At 34.8% G+C, this 21,224-nt stretch overlaps 2 protein-coding genes across 4 annotated transcripts; one reads left to right on the top strand and one right to left on the bottom strand.

The window, feature by feature from the left end:
• The first annotated feature begins 529 nt into the window (after positions 1-529).
• Hexo1 (Hexosaminidase 1) lies at positions 530-19,683 on the top strand. 3 transcript variants are annotated; one of them, XM_069039042.1, is made up of 6 exons: positions 530-717; positions 4,227-4,287; positions 5,294-6,273; positions 7,260-7,745; positions 7,803-8,060; positions 18,440-19,683. In XM_069039042.1, exons 2-6 carry the CDS (start codon positions 4,232-4,234, stop codon positions 18,529-18,531), a joined length of 1,872 nt encoding a protein of 623 aa, XP_068895143.1. In that variant the 5' UTR covers positions 530-717; positions 4,227-4,231; the 3' UTR covers positions 18,532-19,683. The 3 variants fall into 3 exon arrangements, with proteins under 3 accessions (XP_068895143.1, XP_068895144.1, XP_068895145.1); XM_069039043.1 differs by having other exon boundaries at positions 531-689; XM_069039044.1 differs by lacking the exon at positions 530-717 and adding an exon at positions 802-825.
• Nacalpha (nascent polypeptide associated complex protein alpha subunit) lies at positions 19,511-20,825 on the bottom strand. The gene is made up of 3 exons (XM_069039061.1): positions 20,666-20,825; positions 20,201-20,465; positions 19,511-20,016 (listed from the first exon to the last, which is right to left on the bottom strand). The coding sequence occupies exons 2-3, from the start codon at positions 20,450-20,452 to the stop codon at positions 19,624-19,626; spliced, it is 645 nt and encodes a 214-aa protein (XP_068895162.1). The 5' UTR covers positions 20,453-20,465; positions 20,666-20,825; the 3' UTR covers positions 19,511-19,623.
• Between the last annotated feature and the right edge of the window lie 399 nt (positions 20,826-21,224).

The following is a 21,224-nucleotide window of genomic DNA, read 5'->3' as shown; positions in this document are numbered from 1 at the left end:
TTGATTTTTCAGGTGTACTCTATAATTTTGAAATTAACTGTACAATGTATTTCTAATTTTTTATATTTATATAAAATTGTGTCATTTTAAAAATTACCCATTAAATGATTTCAATAATACTTCAAAGTGTTTATTTTTAACTTTTAAATCATATCAGTTTTAGCTTTAACTTCCTTAAGAAGAGTAGCCTATCAGCTACTGACTGATCAATGATCATGTGTCCAAAACAAACTACTTGTCCTTAACGAGCAAGCCATTAAGTGTCCACCTGATAATTTAGAAGAAAAAAAACTTTACAATACCCTCCCTAATCTAAATATTTTAATGATACACAAAAACTGTATAAATTTAACCACCATTAAGTTAAATTAATTTGCATTGCGCGACACAGTTTATGTACGTGAGCCCCTCCCTTCTAACAAACCATTAACCATGTGGTCCTAGAGTACGTAACACTTCAGTTACATTAATTTATAAAAACAATTTACGTTACTGTCATAACAATAATATTGAAGATTAGATATATTGATAAGACGGAGATTCGTGAAACTTTTGTTTTCCTCTTACAATCCGGTTTGTATCTACAGAAGATACCTATAAATGTGAACTTGAAACGGAGAATGCTAACATTATTGAAGTAGGTGGTCCTCCGGCAACTTTCACAAATTATTGTTTCATATTCCATGACTGTAAGTATCAGCTGATCAACGTTCACAAGTGAGTATCTTTCTTTTATTAAAATATTAAATCAAAACCTCAGTTGCTTCTGGTTTCGTAGCGAGTGCATTGCTTTATAATTACGAGTATGAGTTGGCTCTAGTCAAGGTAACAACCGTTTTAACGCTAACGACAGTTTAAAACCGCATAATTCTAAAAATATATAAACCGTGGTTAAATGCAGTTGTTTATTTTAATAGGCGCAAATATTGATAGTATTAACTGTTGTAATTTTAACCTATGTTCCAAAACTTGTGTATGTATTTGAGAGTCCAATGAAATTAAGCCGGCTTAGTGTCATAATTATCATAATCATATAATAATTTCTAATTATTTTATTACGTGTAGCGAACTTGTTTTATTGTTATTGATGGAATTGTGAATCGTATAGTACAGGCTGTGTCCTGTGGAAACATTAAAAATAGATAAACTCAAAAAGATACAGATAAGACATACCTGGGATTAAAATTTTATTAGATCATGATTCTTGGAATTTTATAATAGAATTTTTTTACAAACATTACGTCCGTTTGTAGAAATGATCAGAATTCTACGAAAGCAATTTTAAATTTTCTGTTGTAACCAATTTAATGCAAGAAACGTGTTCACTGGAAATAAACTAGGCAAAAATGAATAGGGAATTTTCCCATTTTTGAATTTTTTAAAAATACAGTTTAAAATTTGTAATGAAATGTGTAAGAAATATATACACATTAAATGTAATGTTTCAAGTACCTGTAACATTTTAAATTTATCTCGTGTTTAAGAATACGTAGGAGGATTGGGGCAATTATTTTGCTTACCAAGAAAAATTGTGAAATTCCCTATTCATTTTTGCCTAATTTATTATTTTTTTTAAACTAAGTGATTTTGTGGTGAATAAATACTTGATAAAATTTATAGTGTTTACTGTTTATGCAGTTTTTAAACTAGAACTGTTTTAGATAGGAGATTACTTAATCTACTTAGATCATTATCATTATCAGTGTTTATTTATTGATACATTTTATTGATCTCTAGATTGTTATCGATGTGAACCATGGAACCCTCCAAATACTCTTACAAATTTCCATAATTTTGATCATATTTTTCTGTGGATCGTTAGTTTATCTACTTCCAGTAATATTTTTTAATTTTTCTTTAGTGTACAACATACTGATTTAAAAAATCCTGATAATTGTATTTTAATGATATTCTAAACGTAATAATCTCGTCCTGTGTCCTTGACATAATTGAGGAGCTCAGCTGATATGTCACAAAAAATAATAGATATTTATGCATTAAGGGAGATATGAACATGATTTTTCCCTGAGGTTGACGTGGTTATAATCCGAGGGCCTTTGGCCCGGGGAATTATAAGTCAACCGAGGGGAAAAACATGAATATCTCCCGTGGTGCATACAATATTTTATTTTTTAGTCTCTGTACTTAAAGTTAAAATTTTATTAAAAATATTTAACAGGGAAGATTGCGTGAATATGTGGTTGCTATAGTTTCGTTCGTTTGTTGTCAACAATGTGGAGGGCGAAAAAATTTGACAAATCCCAAGGGAGATATGAGTTGTTTTTCACAATCTGTATCTATGACGAAAAGAAATAATATCGTGTTACTAAAAAATAAAATATATTTCAACATAAAGTTTTCTGTAAACTTACTACATTGAGCAGTTATTCCTCATGTGTGTATCGAATATTAAATTTTATATTTTAAATATTACTGTTCCAAAATTAAGGAATTGTACCAAAAAATGGTAACGATTTTCCATATGTTGGCAATGCAAATGTTGGTCTTTCTGATGGCCACACCGTGTTTGACAACAGACAGAGGCGTACACACTTAGAAGGGGGCAAACGTGAAAGTAAGTGACTAGAGAAAATGTTTGAAATGATATCCACCTTTCAACAACATTGAACATTTAGAAATGTTTATTATTGTATTGTACTGTAGAGTCTTGATTTAAACGCCTTTGCCAAGACCTTATTTTAGGTATTACCAACTTATCAAAAATTGTCACATCCTTTTACCTGTTACTTATTGTAAAAAAACATTCCAAATATAAATTATAATTTTTATACAAACTTAAGTTTTACTTTTAATTAGATAAATACACTGACATGAATATAATAACATGCACTGCAATTTTGATGTTACATAATTTTTTTAACAACTCTGTCAACTCTTACACCATGAACATGACTTGCAGTTTAGTAAATTAAGTAGCAGAAAAAAGTTAAATTACACTTTAGGTACTTTTCTCTCTTTTACTGATGCATTGTCATCCTGGAAAATGACAACTAGTGTTTCTGTTGACATCAAAAATCTACATAATACATATTCAACTTCCGTTATTACATTTATAATGGGTGATTCAAAATTCCGTGGCCGGAACTGTACGTGAAATGGATATGTAAACACTGCATTGCATTGTCAAATATTTGTCATAGTATTTGAACAAATGTATCAAAAAATGAAGAATTTTAGCATGAAGGAAAATTTGCAAAACTAAAAATTGTCAAGTGGAAAAACAAGAAAAGAAGAATAAAGAAGAAAAAATATTCCCGATTTAGTTTCTAAAAACAATCTTGCCAAACTTCCATGTTGACCGCTGATTGTGGATAGAATATGTCCGGCATTTATAATAATTTTAAATTCCCCGCTAATTTTTAGGTGATTTACAAAATTTAATTAAATAATACAACTTTCACTCTTGATGTTTTTATCTTAGCTTTATCATGGCTACATTTTGTAAAAATACGAGATTTCAGTGAGTCTCATCAACCGCTTATTAAGAGTTCTAACTTGTGTTGATTTATTACTCAGACCCTAGACGCCAGATCTAACTAAAAATGTTTTGAACACATTGAGCGTTACTGTAAATCATAATAAAAATATCTTGGGCTACCGATTGACCTAGGCAGCTTTGCTATAGAACACTTCATGTACACCAGTACATCTCATTTGTCAAAAAACAAACGTCAGACATGATTTCTGCTAAGAATTTAAAAAAGTACGAAAAACGACAATTTGAGAATAAATTTCGTAAAAGAAGACTTCGTATTATCGTCTTCGTTATATGTACGGTAAATTGTATAATCTACGGAGCGTTCTTTGTTCACAATCACAGGAAAACAAATATACACAGAAGACTGATTGGAGAATGGAATTTGTCGTAAGTACATAGTTAAAAGTTTTTACGCAGATGTGCACACGAAAGTGTACAACATAGCACTAGAGACATTTTCCAAATTTTGTAGTTACATATTTCCAAATCTAGTACTAGTGGTAGTTTCTATTTATGACATGTGTCAAGTGAAACAATAAGTGAAATATTTTACCGACAAATTCTCAAATCTTCCACAGAGAAAGAGACATCTTGTCTAAAACTATATTTAAATATTTGCACAAGTTTAACGAGGCAACTCCAAATCCCGTTCTACCAGATATTTGTACATTGGTGGGGTCATTAACTTTACATTTACAGCTAAAAAACATCATTTTTATTTTTGCAGACATAATGAAGCTTCCATTAGCCACATATATACTTTTCGTTGTGCTGGTGGAAAATATCAGGTAATATTTTCACATTTTCTGTACACAGTATTACACACCCGGTAATTACAAGATTTTACCTAACAATGTTCGGTGTGGCTCGAATTTTTCACCTTTTTCCCATAGTTGCGAGCTTTGATGAGTAGTGAATTAAAATTTAATTAGGCGCAAACGCTGAAGTGTTTTGCAAATTTCAGTAATTTACGTTATAAATAGACGAGATGCTTTGCCATTTACGCAATTGCAGCAGATAGCTGTTGAGCTAACTCTGAAAATTTTTATTATCGTTCAGGTCAAAAGAGATTAATTGATTAAGGTTTTAATACGCGCAAAAGGTTTATTGATACATTTCACAACAACAATTCGCTGTCAAAGATACTTGAAAGTTGTAAAATTTATCTAAAATTGTCATAAATAAAAACGCAAGCACATAGATAATGTTAATAAATTAAATTTCTTTTTACACAATTTTTTCGATTTAAATTAATATTTCGACCAAAATAGATTTTTCCTTCATTTATATTCATTCAGCGAACAGTATCCTTGTTTATTTTCATTTACAGTTATAATTCCCTTTCTAATTGTGATAACTAAATAACTTATTATGAAGGTATTGTCAGATTCTTTCACCGACTACAACTCTAACATGTTTGTAACAATATAACAATACCAACATTTTTCGAACAGTTTGATTTTAATATTAGAATTGTCACATTAAAACAGCCTTGAAACAGACTAAATAAGTTTTAGATCTATTTATCTTTTGCATTTTAAATACGAGAACCGTTATTTTTTCCGATATACAGATCAATTTTATAAATTTATTTAATGGAAACAATAACTACCGATAACCAAAAAATTTCAAATGTTTTAAACTAAATATCAAACGTAGTTTAAACTAGCTTACATTTTAGAGTTATAATGGAACATGTTAAATAAAGTAAAGAATATTTACTTAAATTATTTCCTCATGTAGTTACTTACAACAGAGCTTTTACAGAACAGCTAAAGTCTTTCTTTTTTTAAGCGCTTTGAACGGAGTCTGGCGTTGGGAGTGCAGTAACAACTACTGTCAAAAAACCGCCATCACTCCAGAAACTGAAGACACAGCCCTAAGCCTACCGGCATGTCGCATCTTCTGTTCAGACGTGGGAGCCCTTTGGCCCAAACCAACCGGCAACGTCTATCTCGGCAGTACTCTAGCAAAGGTCAATATAAACAGTATCGACGCAATGGGACTCAACTTCGAAAAGGCGTCTCACCCCATCATGACCGGGGCCATGAAACGCTTCAAACAGCAAATCAACGCGAAGATGCCCCAAAGAGCTAAACTCGCCGACGGAGGCAAGACCCTAGAAGTCACGTACATCCTGGCCAACCCGGACATCACGAAGCTGACCCTAGAAACCGAAGAAGGATACGCTTTGACAATAAGCGAGACGAGCGACGGCCGCCTGAACGCGACCATCGTCGCCGACAACATCTTCGGGGGTCGCCACGGCCTCGAGACCCTCAATCAGCTCGTCATCTACGACGACTTGCGCGACGAGGTTTTGATGCCCAACGACGTGAGCATCACCGACGAACCGGCTTTCGCCTACAGAGGCATCTCCCTCGACACTGCGAGAAACTACATCAACGTGGACACCATCAAGAGGACCCTGGATGGGATGGCGTCCTCCAAATTGAACAGTCTCCACTGGCACATCACCGACAGTCACAGCTTCCCCTACGTGTCCAAGAGTCTTCCGGAGCTGTCCATGTATGGGGCCTACTCCACCAAGAAGATCTACACTGCTGAGGACGTGGCCGAAATTGTGGCGTACGGATTGGAACGAGGAGTTAGGATTATTCCGGAATTTGATGCTCCGGCTCATGTCGGAGAAGGCTGGCAAAATACGGACTTTGTGGTTTGCTTCAATGCGAAGCCTTGGCAGAATTATTGCGTGGAGCCTCCGTGCGGCCAGTTTGATCCCACCAAGGACAAGCTCTACGACGCAATCGAAGGTAAGTTCCATTTAAAATCTTGAACGAAAAGCAAAAGAGCACATAATGTTCCAAACTCTTTTCTGAGTCAAAATTACAAAGAGATCAATAGAAAATCTACCAAATGATTTACCATTGATTCAAAAGTGAGTCGATGATGTGTTAGTGCTTCTTCAAGATTTAGCTGACAAAAAAATCGAGACATCAAATTTTCTATAAGTATAGTCGTTTTCAATGACATCCGTGCTGTCAGTAGGACAGTATGTTGGCACCACTTGCTGTTTCAGTTTAGTAATTTTGAATTTCCTAATTTGGCAATTTACTTTGACGCGGCAAATTGCCAAATTCATATTATTATTTATCATTTCCGATAAAAAATGTAGGCTGATTCGGATTCCGAGGATGACTTCGTTACACCACGTTGAAGATTTTATCGTTTGTTGTTGACGTTTCACGAAATATAAATTTTCTTTTACCATAACCTCAATTTCTTGTTTGACATTTTTTTAACTAGGATTTTCTTATACTCTGAATACTGGTTATGAATTTGTGTGTACAATCTGCAGCAACATATTAAAAATGACACTGACAGCACGGATGTCGTTGAAAACGACTATAGTTTAATTCATCCTTTTTGTTGTCAATTTTGATGTTATCGAGACAAGCAAAATGTCAAAACTTTTCATTTCTGACGTCAGACACAATGACATTCCTAGTGTGTGTCAACATAACCTATTTGAAAAAACATGCCATTACAAGTCAGAAAAGTCTGATTTACATGTGTTAAAAATAGGAAAATTCAGTGCTCTTGTCTCTTGATCTTTATGATATACTGGATTTTTTTGCAACCGACTGTACAGGGTGCCCATTTTATCTCTTCCCGCCTTACGGTTTAACAATGGGCAACACATAATACATTGCACAGATATCTTGGTGAAATTATTTATTTTTTGACTGACAAAGTGCTTTCGGATTTCGATGTCTTCTGATAACATCCATACTTCTAGCGTTATATGGCGACATGCTGGAGCAGTTCGACCCTGTTATTTTCCACATGGGCGGTGACGAAGTCCACTTCGGCTGCTGGAACAGCACTGACAGCATTGTCGAATGGATGGAAACCGAAAAGGGCTGGGGCCGATCCGAACAAGACTTCGTCAAACTGTGGGATCTGTTCCAGAACGAATCGCTCACTCGCTTGTACAAAAAAGCCGACAAGCAAATCCCAGTAATCATGTGGACCAGCACCCTAACCCAAAAAGAATACCTGGAGCTGCTGCCCAAAGACAAATACATCATCCAGATCTGGACCACCGGCTCTGACCCCCAAATCTCTAATCTCCTCAACAACGGTTACAAGGTCATTTTAAGCAACTACGACGCCCTCTACTTCGACTGTGGTTTCGCCGGGTGGGTCACCGATGGAAACAACTGGTGCTCTCCTTACATCGGCTGGCAGAAGGTGTACGAAAACAGGCCGGCCAAATTTGCAGGTATTGTCGAGTGCGCCTAGTGTCTCTGCAGGATTTGAAAATTGTTGAACTTTGCAGGAGACAAGAAGGCGCAAGTCTTGGGTGCGGAAGCGGCCCTGTGGACGGAGCAAGTTGACAGCGCAAGCGTAGACACCCGCCTCTGGCCTAGAGCGTCAGCTCTGGGTGAAGTGCTCTGGACCGAGCCCACGGGTTCTTGGAGGGATGCCGAACAACGCTTTTTAGTACAAAGAGAAAGACTGATCGAGTTGGGTGTCAATTCTGACGCACTTGAGCCCGAGTGGTGCTGGCAGTACGAGGAGAATTGTCCCACGTCCGGTAAGTTCAACCAGTAAAGTCGAAGCGGAGACAAATTACTTAATCAGATTGTTGTTGTATTAGCCAAAAATAAAGTGAAGTTCAATTTTGTCAATGTCTTTTAACTACTAACGGTCGATTTAAATTTAACATAACAACTAACACCTACCTGGTACCTTGAAAATATTTAGTGGACCATAGAATTCTCTAGTATTATTGCAGAGTCCAGAAGAATAATTGACATGTGTGAAAATCCTTAATTCGATCCTCTCGTTAAAATATTACTGAACACGTATTTTATGTTTAATTGGGAATTTATTTGATTCGTTGTAACAACATACTGATGTCGATTCCATAGTATTTTTACCGATAGAATTATATATTTCTTTTAATTAAGTTACCAAGCAAAAAGGACAATAACTAATACTACCTACTGGTAATGTTATTTGAAAACATCCTATCCACGCAGACATTAAATCGAATACTTACGTGACTGAAGACACTTTGGGAGCCCTATTTCTGAAACAAAACTGGCCAATTTTTTTTGTTTCATGTTGCTCTACACCTTCCTCATTTAGTTCCTGGTTTCGGTTGTTTTTGGTATTTGTCGAAAAATTATGTCAACACCAGTACTTAATGATTATGTACTTTTTATGATTAGATATATTGGGTGATTCAAAATGATTGTGGCCAAGTATGGCAAATATAATCTGTTTCAAAATCAAAAATCCACCAACACTGCATTCTACCTCGAAAATACAACCGACAACGTCGCCAACTTTTGTTTTTAGTGTCTGCAAGTGTCAGAAAAAAGTGGGGTTAGAAAGAAAACTGTTGGAGAGTCGTTTTGGTCGTAGTTCATCGTGTTTTTTATTCTCATTTTATTATTTCACTCAAAAGGGATGTTATGGTAGCTACCACCTTTTTGTACATAATAATTATTTTGTGTTACGTAAATAAACTCAACAGTTCCATGTCAAATTATGGCGGGAGGGAGGGCCAACCCAAAAAAATGAAACTTATTCTAGGGATTTCTTTTTTCTGCCAACATAATTCAACAGGTGGTGGATTTTTGATTTTGAAACATATTATTACTTCCTTTCATAACACGATGTATTGAGTGGTTCAAAATGATTGTGGATAAGTATGGCAACTATGTACGAAAATTTATGTGGCAACTGCGTGAATGCGGTAGAGTTGACATTTTTATGACATTTCATAAGCGTGCATTTGATTTTTTCAATTCCATTACACATTGATTTGACAACTTACAAAATTGGGCGACTATGAACTGTCAAGGAAATGTCAATTCTACCCTACCCACACAGTTGCGACATAAATTTTCGTACATAGTTGCCATACTCGGCCACAATCATTTTGAATCACCCAATACATAGGTAATCCTTTTGTGGACCTTTTTTTAACTGATATGGTTAAAGCATCTTTCTGCTGTATTATTTAGTGAAAAGTTGTTTTCTTTCATCTTATTTCTGCTATTTAATGCAATTGAATAGGTACTTAAAACAAAGCATTCTGGGTCCATTGATTTCTTCCCTTAATTACTAATATGTATACAGTCGCGAGCAATAAATTTTGGTCAAATCAATGTCACTTTTTGCCGCAATGGAAAATGTTCCATTGTAGTTTTACAATGATCGTTTGGTCAACCCACGACCTGCTGGATAGTCAGAGTGTCTATAGCGGCCTGGGCCTGGGCGTAGAGCGAAAAATCCTATTGTTCTCATGATTCTGACATTTGGGGTTGTTTTCGGGGGTTGCTGTTAGCAACTAACTGTCATGCTTTCAAATGTGTGACAACGTCATGTGCATCGTGACAATTTAGACATGCAGTCCACACTCCACACACATGTATCTGCATGATGCATGCAGTCATGCGTAGTTGTCCCGTGATAAATGATACTTTACTTTAATTGTAATTACATTTTGGATATTCTAAATTGGCAGAAGCAAGATGTTGCACACTGGTTCACTGGTTCGATTGTGCGGAATGGACAAAGTTTCGGCGCCGCGTTTTTTGAAAATATCTTGGTCAGTGGCGAGTGCAAATTCATAGAATAATAATTGTCCAAAATTATATAATTACATTCAAAACTGTACAAAACTTAAAGTATACTTTCCACTCATTTCCACCACGAATAGCACGGATTAATTAAGCAAATATGATTGTTTTGTTATGGACCCAACTTCATCTGAAATGACCCGCTTAGGAAATAATGTACCTACTGCAAATCCAAGATTGAGATTATAATTTTAATATTATTCCAGAAATAGGTTTACAACTAACGGAACTTGTTGTTGCTGCATTTACCGCAATATCAGTTCTGATATGATAAAAAAAGCCAGTTCATAAACACTAACAGCAAAATATTAAAAACCAGAAACACCAAACAGAAGTACTATTGCGGGCAAAAAAAGTGGGACATCAAATTTCTGTCAGTTTTGAAAAATTCGATGTAGTTCAAGCTTTATTGTCATTTTTTTGACACTATTCCAGCTGACAGTTTAAAAATTTATTTTATACTCCTATTTTCCTTTTCGAAATGCCTTCTTCTTTTGATAAAGGTAGAGTTTGATTGGAACTTTGCATTAAATAAATATTCACTACGTGCTTACTTACAATCATTCCCTACAACCTACAATACTTAATGACAACGTCAATCAATTCAAAGTAGGGTTAGAATCAGGTAAGGGTTATTTCACATTAAAAGTCAAGACAATGACGTTGATGTCCCACTTTTTTTGCCCGCAATAGTACGTAGCATCAACTAGATTAATAAAATGTTTTTTATTAAAGTTACTTTTAAACTGTGAGACTCTTGACAATGCACTTTGACAACTTCACTGAATTCATTACATTTGTTTGTGAAGTTATGATTATTTAGTGACATTCCCCCCTAAAGTGGCGCCGTGAAGATCACAGGCACTAAAGCTTCGCCCAGGCAGATGTATAGTGAAATATGTCAATCATCCTCATTTTTTTGACACTTTGTTGACATAGGCAAAATCAGGCAGGGAGTTTTTTTCAATTTGTGACAATCTAACCAAATTTTGAAATGACATTGACGACCAAAATTTATTGCTCGCGACAGTACACAAAAATATACAACGAACTTCTGACTGAATCGAAATCATCAGAAATAACCTAAAATATCCGCAATTAAATCTTTGTAACATTTAAATAAGAAAACTATAGAAATGTATTCCTTTAATTATTATCATTGTGGATAATTACACATTTATGTATTGGATGATTCAAAATTATTGTGGCTAAGTATGGCAACTATGTACGAACATTTATGTGGCAACTGTGTGGGTGGGGTAGACTTGACATTTGTATGACATTTCATAAGCGTGCATTTGATTTTTTCATACCATTGCACATTGATTTGACGATTTTCAAAATTGCGCGACTATGAACTGTCAAAGAAATGTCAACTCTATCCTACCCACACAGTTGCCACATACATTTTCGTACATAGTTGCCATACTTATCCACAATCATTTTGAATTACCCAATACTTACAAATAAAAATAATTTGCACGTTTTTCGCTTCACTTGTTAGTTGACGTCTTATGCGAGGGATTTTTTAAAAATAATTGCTACAATATTATACTCCGTTCACTTAAGTTGTAGAGTAATAAAATCACGTAATTTCCAACTACTGCTTGCTCGGTATTCGATTAGACTAAAAAAGTGCAAGGATGAAAGAGATAGTGCATGCAGATAAGGCTGTGTTTATTTCAGTGAAACGTTCAGTGCGAGTGTCGTGCAGTTAATGTCAGTACATCTGTCTGATTGATTCCGTTATAGTAAAATTACCCTCCGTTGAGAAAAAATCCACAATTATGTAATGAAAAGAAGACGATTTCAAAATTATGTTCCCAAATTGTTTCTAATTACGAATTTCAGGATGTGTTATGTTAATGTTACGCCAGTGAAGTCTATTTCTTAAACGAGTCACAATAAGGCGCGAAACCTTTTCGCAGGCAGAGTAGATACAAAATACAAAAATATAAAGTTTATTTTGGCAATGTGGTGTTATAATATGTGTGAAGTCGCACAGTGGGCTGAAACGCCGAAAACCTGGCCAAAATCCAAAAAAATGCTGTATGTTTTTCAAGACTTTTACCTTGGAAATAGTTGTAGTGGTACCCCTAGTATCTGGAATGACCATTAATAAGGGACTGTAGACCCCACATGGGTCAGGAATTAATTCCATTTGTGAGCTTCGAGCTCGCTGCTTCGATAGTTTCTCGCGCCGAGAAAAATAGCAGATATGGAAACGTGTGTAAAATGTGTTCCAATAAAGTTTTTGCAATTGTTTTAAAATGGATTCTTCTCTTGGAAATAAGCAAAATTAAAATGTATAATTCGTTTTTCATTTTATAATGATGTCAATTAGCAAATTAACAATAAAGTCGCTAGAAATTTTGTTGGTTTCGTTATGGAAATTACTTATTAAAAAAGCAATAAGGTACGTCATTGGTTGCCAGTAGCCAGCAAATCAATTTCAAATTGTTTATTGAACATTTCTTTAACTATTTACAAAACTGGCTGCATCTTTGCTTTTTGTGATACTTTTTGTGCGAGGATGCGCCTAAATTGAAGCACTTTTACAGATCCAATAACAGGGTAGTAATTTTTTTGTTAAAGAAGGAAATTTTTGATTTGTCATCAAATTGTACAATCCTTGATGCATCCTACTGGACAAATGTCCGAAGAAGCTCAAGAGTTGTGAAATAAGAATATTAAAAGATTCCGCGAAAATTTTAAAAGAAAATGTGATGGCAAAAAAAACATTGAAGACGTTTTCCGTAGATTATTAATATCATGGGATCCAATCATTTCTATTTTGCGAAAAACTCCTGCGAAAAAATTGTCCCTACACACAACAGAGCTGCTAGAATGCTAGACCCACTTTCAATTGCAGCAGCAAGCTCTCATTTCGATGTAAATGTTGATAGTGATGATGACAATGATGTATACGATTCCTATAGCTATAAAGCACTATGTAAAAGTGAATACTGCATATTATTTATTATTGAAGATTTTGGGCACATTTTTTGGACATTTTGTACCCGCCATTTTGTTTTTTCAAAATTAGACTTCGGATTCTTGACGTTTTCATGGAAACGTCAAGAAGTTTATTATTCTTTTTTTTACAACTTTTTCTCATTATTAATCCCATTGTGCAAAGCCTAGAAGACTATAATGCCATTCACGATGTTTTGGCATAAGGGGAGGCCATGGAAAAAGTGCATTTAAGTTGGCAGTAAAGCTGTCTGTTGAATTAGGTTATGTTTTTCTAAGTTTGAGGTTATAAACTGCGTCATTGTCTAGTGCATTGTTGTCAGTTTTACTACATTGTTTGCAATAGAAAAATACACACATTTTTAATCCAATTTAACAAAATAGGAAACTGACGTGAACAGACTACAGAATAGTAGGGACCGGGACCGGAAGACGAAGTGGCTCCTGTTAATTTATGCACCACTTAGATAACCCACCTAACACCTATACAGTGTCTTAGCCAACCAGTTTGTAACTTCTCAATGAATTTTTCATTTTAACCAAAACATTCCTAGAACTAGATTGTATAAAATCTTGTACCTACTTATTAAGCCTTACTTTATTCGAATCTTTCTGCAAAATATTTACACACCCATCGTCTATGACAAAAAAGAACAAAACTATTCAACTTCCATAATTTCATTCTGAATCATCATTACCTGCATCAAAATTCCAATCAAATTCCGAGTCACATTCTCCTAATGAAATTATTAAAGAAAGAACGTTTTCAAATAAAAGATTTCACATTAATTTTGTCCAATCTTCCGAAATATGTTCTTCACAATATCTACAAAAATGTTGGCAAATTTCAGGAGTACATTTCAAAATAGACTCAAGCCATAAATTCACAACTCTATCGCGAAGTTATAATAGGTCTTATAAAGCCCCTGTGCCATTTCAATTGGGTCGTTGTTTCTTCCTTCACTATCCGTGCTACATATTTATCTTGTACTCACCTACGATTCAATTTATACACACAAATAAAAACTTGACTTCATTGTAACTTACTGAAAATATATTCTGCAGTTTAATACAAACACCATCAATACGTTTTAAAGTCGCTTAATTATGATTACGGTAAATTCGGCAACATGTTACGTTCATTTTGATAGGTCCGCATGTCAAGCACTTTAGTGACAGCAGAGATGACAGAAATCAAACATGTATCCAACATTAAAAAATGAAATCATAGCCTCCCCTTATGCCAAAACATCGTGAATGGTATATATCTACAGCTTACGAGTACTTTCAGCCATGCAGAATTTTAATATTTACTAATTAATCTTTTACTTACACTTTATTTGCTGTTACATATACAGGCTTATGATAAAGTAACGCACAAAATTCATAAAACGCACAGTATTAATTTTTGAAAAAAATGCAAAAACACGTCAAAACAGTTTTTTAAATTCTGCGTCTTTTAACGTATACAGTGAACGGCAAAAGTATGGAATAAATTCCTTAAAAATTAAACAAAATATTTTTTTGTTTGACACTGTCAGAATTTGAGAATTTTCTCCTATGTGAACGGATTTTGATAAATGTCACAACTTGTCAAAACGAAACGTCAAGCTAATTTTAAAGCCTTTAAGGGGCTCATCGAACAAAAAAACGTTGTATTCAACTCGTTTGTGTGTAAATTGGGCCTTTTTTGGCACTCGTGGGCCTTTAAAACGCTCATTTCACTCGCGTTTTAAAATGGCCCACGCGTGCCAAAAAAGGCCCAATTTACACACAAACTCGTCAAATAAACTACTATTTCAAAAAAATCTTTGGACAGGTCAATTTTAGTTTATAAAAATACATGTTTAGTACCAAAGAAAATTCCAAGCAATCATTTGTTTTCGAGTGATGACGTCATCGATACTTTTTTTAAATGGAAACCCCCTAATTTTGTTATCATCATTTTGTTATTATAATCGACTCAAGTTGCAAAAAACCACTTGTCATTTGCAACAGCATTTTTGAAGTGAAACTTTTTATGGGAGGGTCTTGAAATTCTGATCGGCAACCTTTTTGTGTGACGAAAAGTGGTGGGGGTAAACACTATTGGGTCGAGTGGAAGCAGTGTCTCTGTCTTTGTCACACTCACGGCATTTATCGATAATGTCCTCTCTTTGATTTGGAGGCTTAAAAATGAACAATGAGTTACGCATTTCGATATTGTTTAGTGTTATCTTTGTTTATAATTTATTTTCTTCATTAAAATATACAATTTTGTTGTGAATATGCTATTTAAAAGTGATTGATGAATAATTACAATGTTTCCCTGTAATACAAAAGTTTCACTTCTATCGTGCGTCTTTACGACACATTCTGTTTTTTTCAATATTTTTGAACCAAATAAAGGCACAAAGGGACCTGAAAATCATAGTTTGGATTGAATATTTCCCATATAAGTACAGTTTTAAAGTAATTTCAAACGACTAATGCCATAAAATTGCTATTGCAAATCCAAATTGGTTTTTTGCAACTTGAGTCAACTTTACATAAGGAAATTTTTGAGAAAAAAAAAATAATAAGGTTGGAAAAAACAAATTTTATAACGAAAAAAAAACAAGTCAAAAAATCAAGTAGGTAAATCAAACAGTCAAATGTTACTGTCAATTTCATTCGTATGTGTTATTAGTTTTACAAAACGTTTTCGAAAATGACTCATTTAACAGAAACACAAAGTATAGAAATTTTAATTTTGGTTGGGTGCGGGGATAAAACTAGATAAAACTAAAACAGGGGGAATTTCTTCATAAACTTGCTTATTGTCAACAAGCTGGGGGATGGCAATTCGAACATTTAATTCCATAATTTTAAGTACATACTTACTAACACAGTTTTTGACTTGTTTTTGTTCGTTATAATAGTTATTTATTTAACGAGTTCGTGTGTAATTTTGGCTTTTTTTGGCATGAGTGGACCAGTTTAAAACTCGAGTGAAACGAGAGTTTTAAAGGTCCACGAGTGCCAAAAAAAGCCCAAATTACACAAGAACGAGTTGAATACAACGTTTTTTTGTTCGACGAGCTCCTTACAGGCTCCAAATCGCTAAAAATCTTTAAAATTAGCTTGACGTTTCGTTTTGACAAGTTGTCAAATTTATCAAAATCCGTTCACACAGGAGAAAATTCTCAAATTCTGACAGTGCCGAACAAAAAAATTTATTTTTTCCAAATTTATTTTTTTTTTCTCAAAAATTTCCTTATGTAAGATAACAAAATTTTTATACTGTCATTTAGACAATCAAAAGGGCTATCAGAATCAAGAAAAAAAATAGGGCGTTTCCATTTAAAAAAACTATCGATGACGTCATAACTCGAAAACAAATGACTGCTTGGAATTTTATTTTGTAGATTTTCAAATATGTATTTTTATAAACTAAAATTGACCTGTCCAAAGATTTTTTTGAAAATAATTTTGTCAAAGTTATGACGTCATTAATACCGAGCAATCCAAAAGTCTCCTCTTTGGATTTAGCCAAAGCAGTTTAAAGGTAAAGACGGATAGGTCAGGTCAGGTCAGGTCAGGTAAAACGTAATGTTCATCAAAATTATGGAATCTACAAAAATCTTAACATGTCCCTTTATTCTTTTGTGTTCATTTTAAAAATTAACAACTTTACGATTTAGGCGAGTTCACCGCAAAAAAATAATACATATACCTACCGGGTGTCCACACGAAAAGTTCGGATGGATTAATCTTTAACGTTACAAATTTGAAATTTTGAGATGTGAGTATAGTTGGACGACAAGATCTAAGACACGTCTTATGCAGGTCTTTATAACTTCTTACTGGGGGTCTTCAACGCATTTTTTGTGCTCTGCAGTTTTTGCGAAATTATAAAAAATAGGTCGCACCGATCAGAATTGTATATGAAAATCCAATGGATTTCACAAATCTATGTATGTATGTAATGTTTTTTGAGAGCATCTTATGATACCATCAAGCTGTCAGTTGATTATACCTACAAAATGGATATAGTTGGAACCGTGTAATTCATACACTTTCTGTCTTATTCGATTAGCGTGGGTTGGTGTCAATTCTGGAATCGCCGAAACAAGACGTTTATTATTTTTAAACAGTAATAGATTATCAAAACTATTTTGAACATTCTGAAAAAATTCTGGTGTTAATCCAGGCAAGTTGATTTTCCTTATCAATAAAAATATTCAAAAATTTGATAAGCCAAACTGCAAAAATATGTCTTCTTTTATAACCCATCATTAAAAATATAGTGCCATTTAAAATTTCAAAGTGGGGCTAGTTGGGGGGCTGAGCAGACGTCACGTCTATACTAAGTTAAGTCCCCCTACACAATGTTCAATGTCTCACATCATAAAATTTGAAATATTGAAGATACTAGAAATCAACTCATGCGAACTGCTCATGTGAACACCCGGTATAGTAATAAAAAATGTTTTTGTACATCGTGAGGTACCAAGGGTCAAGGTGATCGTAATTTGAAGGGTGGAGTATTTGGCAATACATGTTCATTTTTGTATCTGGAATGTACAGGGTCATTATAAATGATTGTCCCATCGTAGGTGGCTGTGCGCTATGCTTTAGGTGCGCCGCTACGCCCACTAGTTGTTACAAACATTTATAATGACCCCGTATGACAGTGAAACTAATTCGTTTGATCATTTAGTGAATGAGTTATTGTAAGATTCAACATACAGGCTGTCCCAGACCTGCCTCCCTAGAAAAAAAAAGGAGTAGGTATTTGAGTAAATGTGATAATCTCAATTTTAAAGCAAAAAGTCCTATCTCAAGCGATAATCGAGAAAAAACATCCTAAACTTGACCAATCAGAGTTGAGCAACATCAAGGTAGGATGACCGCAATTTTGCGTTGCCGGGGTTTCGAAGTCAAAATTCCAAGTAAATTTTCCCTGATTGTTGCAATATTAATAATATTAATTTTTTAATTTTTGCTGTCCAGCAACCTGTTCGATTTTTTAGTAATAGGTGAAGACGAGGTTCCGGGATTGGTGAAATTGAAAACTTTATGTGAGCTACAGGAAAATTTATTTGAGTCATCTTTTGCTGTCGGCATATGCCTGTTTTCTCTGAGAAGGTAGTTCTGGGACAGGCTGTATAAAAAATACCTACTTATTGTACATCATACTAACCCGATCATTCAAAAAAATTACTGAAAAATCCACCTTTTGAGTATTTTTAGTTGTATTCAATCTGCAAGATAGGTACTCGTACTTACCTACTACGAACAACAAATAAGTAACAGTTGCAACAAAAAAATCGTACCTACATAACAAAAGAAAACTTCCACTATGTCATAAATAAAACTGTTTCAGACGACGATGATGATCCTACCAAAGGAGGCGTAGCTGCCAACGCTGTCGCTGCAATTTTCTTGTTGATCAACATTTTGATCGCTCTCGCTTAACGTCTCTGCTTCACATTCAATCATCTTACATTGATATTCTTCAGTCCTGTCCCAAATGTTCTGCATCCTTCACGCAGTACAGGTCGACCAGAACAGCTTGGCGAGTGACGCAGTGGACTGAAATCCCTCCCACTAGCGAAGCGCACTTGTCTGTTGGATCTGGAAGTGTTTAGATTGTGTACAAACGGGCGAAAATCAGCACTTCAAACGAAGAGCATGTCCGGGCTGTTTTGAGCAGATTTGCTTCGTTGAGTGTACCGTACCTACAACCATAGCCATATCCGTGTCTTACAGAGACTCGCTCGTTTCCTCTTGTGCGCATCTCACTCGCCAAGCTATTTTGGTCAAGCTGTATTTGATTACCAGTAATTTAATGCAGACATGGGACTGCTGTCTTCCTACCTGAAGCTATTACGCTGTATTAAATATGTAGATAGTAAAAGTGTGCCAGTCATTCAAATATAATTGTTTTTATTTCATTTCTGTAAATATAATTCATTGCGTGCTATTAGGTGTAATTAAGGATTTACATATTTTAATTTAATATGTCGTCCATGATTTCAAATATGTATAACACGGACTAAGTCATACGTCGCAGATGGCGCTGCACGAAACCATTCGTATTCGTCAATTTATAATTTAAAAAAAATAATATAAATATTCTATGGTCATTTCACTTGGTTTATTATGTTCACTCACTGTGGGCGATTCATTCAAATACTTTAGGAATTAAAAAAGCAGATACTGGAGTGGTGTGCCGCTAATAAGATAACGCCCTGAACTATGTAATGCACATTCTGTTACACCCAGTCCACTCTTATCACACATTTTTTTAATTCAATATTTATTTTAACATTTATTTAAATGTTTGGTAAGAAGACATAATTATGTTGATTGGTCATGAGATTTTAATATTTCATATGTTAATAAAATTGTCAACATCCCAATCATTATTTAAAATGACGAATGAAACAAACCATCAACTACCACGACTGACTTTTATTAATTATGTACACTCTGAAACAGTGCTGAATTTAAAATGAAAAAGATAATTGTATGACCTGTTTAATAATAACCTCCACATTAAACTCATCACATTGTAAGTTCCATAATAGCGTTGACTATATCATTAAAGTTATTTTTGAGAGCTTTTATGGCCTTTGCTCGACTAACATTTGCTTGTGACATAACTAACTCCACATCCTTCTCTTCAACACCAGTCTCATCAACTTCCTCATCTTCAGATTCTTCTGCAATTGGTGCAACGGAAGTTGTAGGATTTCCTGAGGCACCCTCTCCTGCAGGGTTAACGTCCTTGAATTTCTCTGCAGCGGCGACTTGTGCCTGCTGAGACAGATCTTCTATTTTAGCCTCACCAAAGACTATATAAGTGTCACTGACTGGATTCTTATAAACGTCAGGCTTATTAATGACAAACAAGATGTTCTTTGACTTACGAATGGTGACCCTGTTCACTCCTGTCACCTGCAACAAAAACAAACGTTACAAGTTCTGACAAGCGTCAAGTTTGAAGTAATTTATTTATTGAAGGTCAGTCTGCCAAGAAATTAATCACGATTTTGTACTATCAGACAGAAATGCGAAACCTTGGTAGTCTCATCATTACAAAACAAATACTCGAAAGTGCAAATTTTGGAACATGACTTACAGGTTTCAGACCTAACTTGGACATGATTTTTCTTGCTTTCTTCTCTCCTCTGGACTGCTTCGCCTTCGAGACCATGTCAATCGGTAATCCAGCGGCTGCAGCACCCGGAAACGCGGTGGCTCCAGCGTTGGCTGCCCCCGCATCTTCCAATTCTGGGATTTCTTCTTCAGAGTCACTGTCTGTGGATGAAGCACTTTGCTCCGGTTTAGTTTCGGGAACTACTGGCTTTTCAACTTCCGTCATTTCTGGCATTCTGATTTGTACACTACAAAAACATCAGAAATGTGCACGTTGTATAATCAAAACAAAAATTCATCCGCATTTCGTCAAATAGGTTAGCGGTACAGGAATCGTAAATAAACCAAATAAAAAAACAGAATCGGACGAATATGTCATTGGCATTAAATATCCAGCATTTTCATTCCGTGTTACTGTAGGATGATCAAGATAAAAACAAAAACTCACCGGAAAACTGAACAAAAGTCAGTTCCTTGCTGAAAATCGAAACAAGAGAAGACCGTCAACTTTGCTACCTGCTTTACCGACGCAGGGCAAATGTCGGTTTAAATTACTCGCGCCTGAAACCAGGACGCTGGGTGTGCCACTGTGCCAAACCAAGGGCCAAACCCATTCCATTACTAAACCAGAATCGACTTGTTTTGGTTTATTACCATAAATATTAGAAAGAAAACGAATTTTTCTCCGTTTATCTCGTTATTTATTGGTATTTTTATGTACTAACGAATTCATGAAAAACTACACTGACCGGCACAAAAAACGACTCATTATGATTTCTTTAATAAATGATCTTGTGCTTATTTTTCTTTATTATAGTTAAATTGGGATATTTTAATGATCGGGAGTGCTATGGTCACCATGGCAACCGAATTGTTTTATGTAAATAAATTATTAGAAAATTTGGGCTACTTCCATGTTGTGTTTTTACTTTTTGTCGCTTGATTTACGTTTTAAAAGATTTAATTTGACAATACGAGATACTAATTCAAAATGCTGTTCAAATTTT

This window comes from Tenebrio molitor, chromosome 2 (assembly GCF_963966145.1).
Source record: "Tenebrio molitor chromosome 2, icTenMoli1.1, whole genome shotgun sequence".
Classification (NCBI taxonomy): domain Eukaryota; kingdom Metazoa; phylum Arthropoda; class Insecta; order Coleoptera; family Tenebrionidae; genus Tenebrio; species Tenebrio molitor.
This window is presented reverse-complemented; position numbering and strand designations above follow the sequence as displayed.

Coding starts and splice junctions, on each gene's coding strand:
- Hexo1 (XM_069039042.1), top strand. CDS start 4,232: ATGAAGCTTCCATTAGCCACATATATACTTTTCGTTGTGCTGGTGGAA. Junction 4,288..5,293: donor GTGCTGGTGGAAAATATCAG/GTAATATTTTCA, acceptor TCTTTTTTTAAG/CGCTTTGAACGGAGTCTGGC. Junction 7,746..7,802: donor CAGGCCGGCCAAATTTGCAG/GTATTGTCGAGT, acceptor TGAACTTTGCAG/GAGACAAGAAGGCGCAAGTC.
- Nacalpha (XM_069039061.1), bottom strand. CDS start 20,452: ATGCCAGAAATGACGGAAGTTGAAAAGCCAGTAGTTCCCGAAACTAAA. Junction 20,017..20,200: donor CCAAGTTAGGTCTGAAACCT/GTAAGTCATGTT, acceptor TTTTTGTTGCAG/GTGACAGGAGTGAACAGGGT.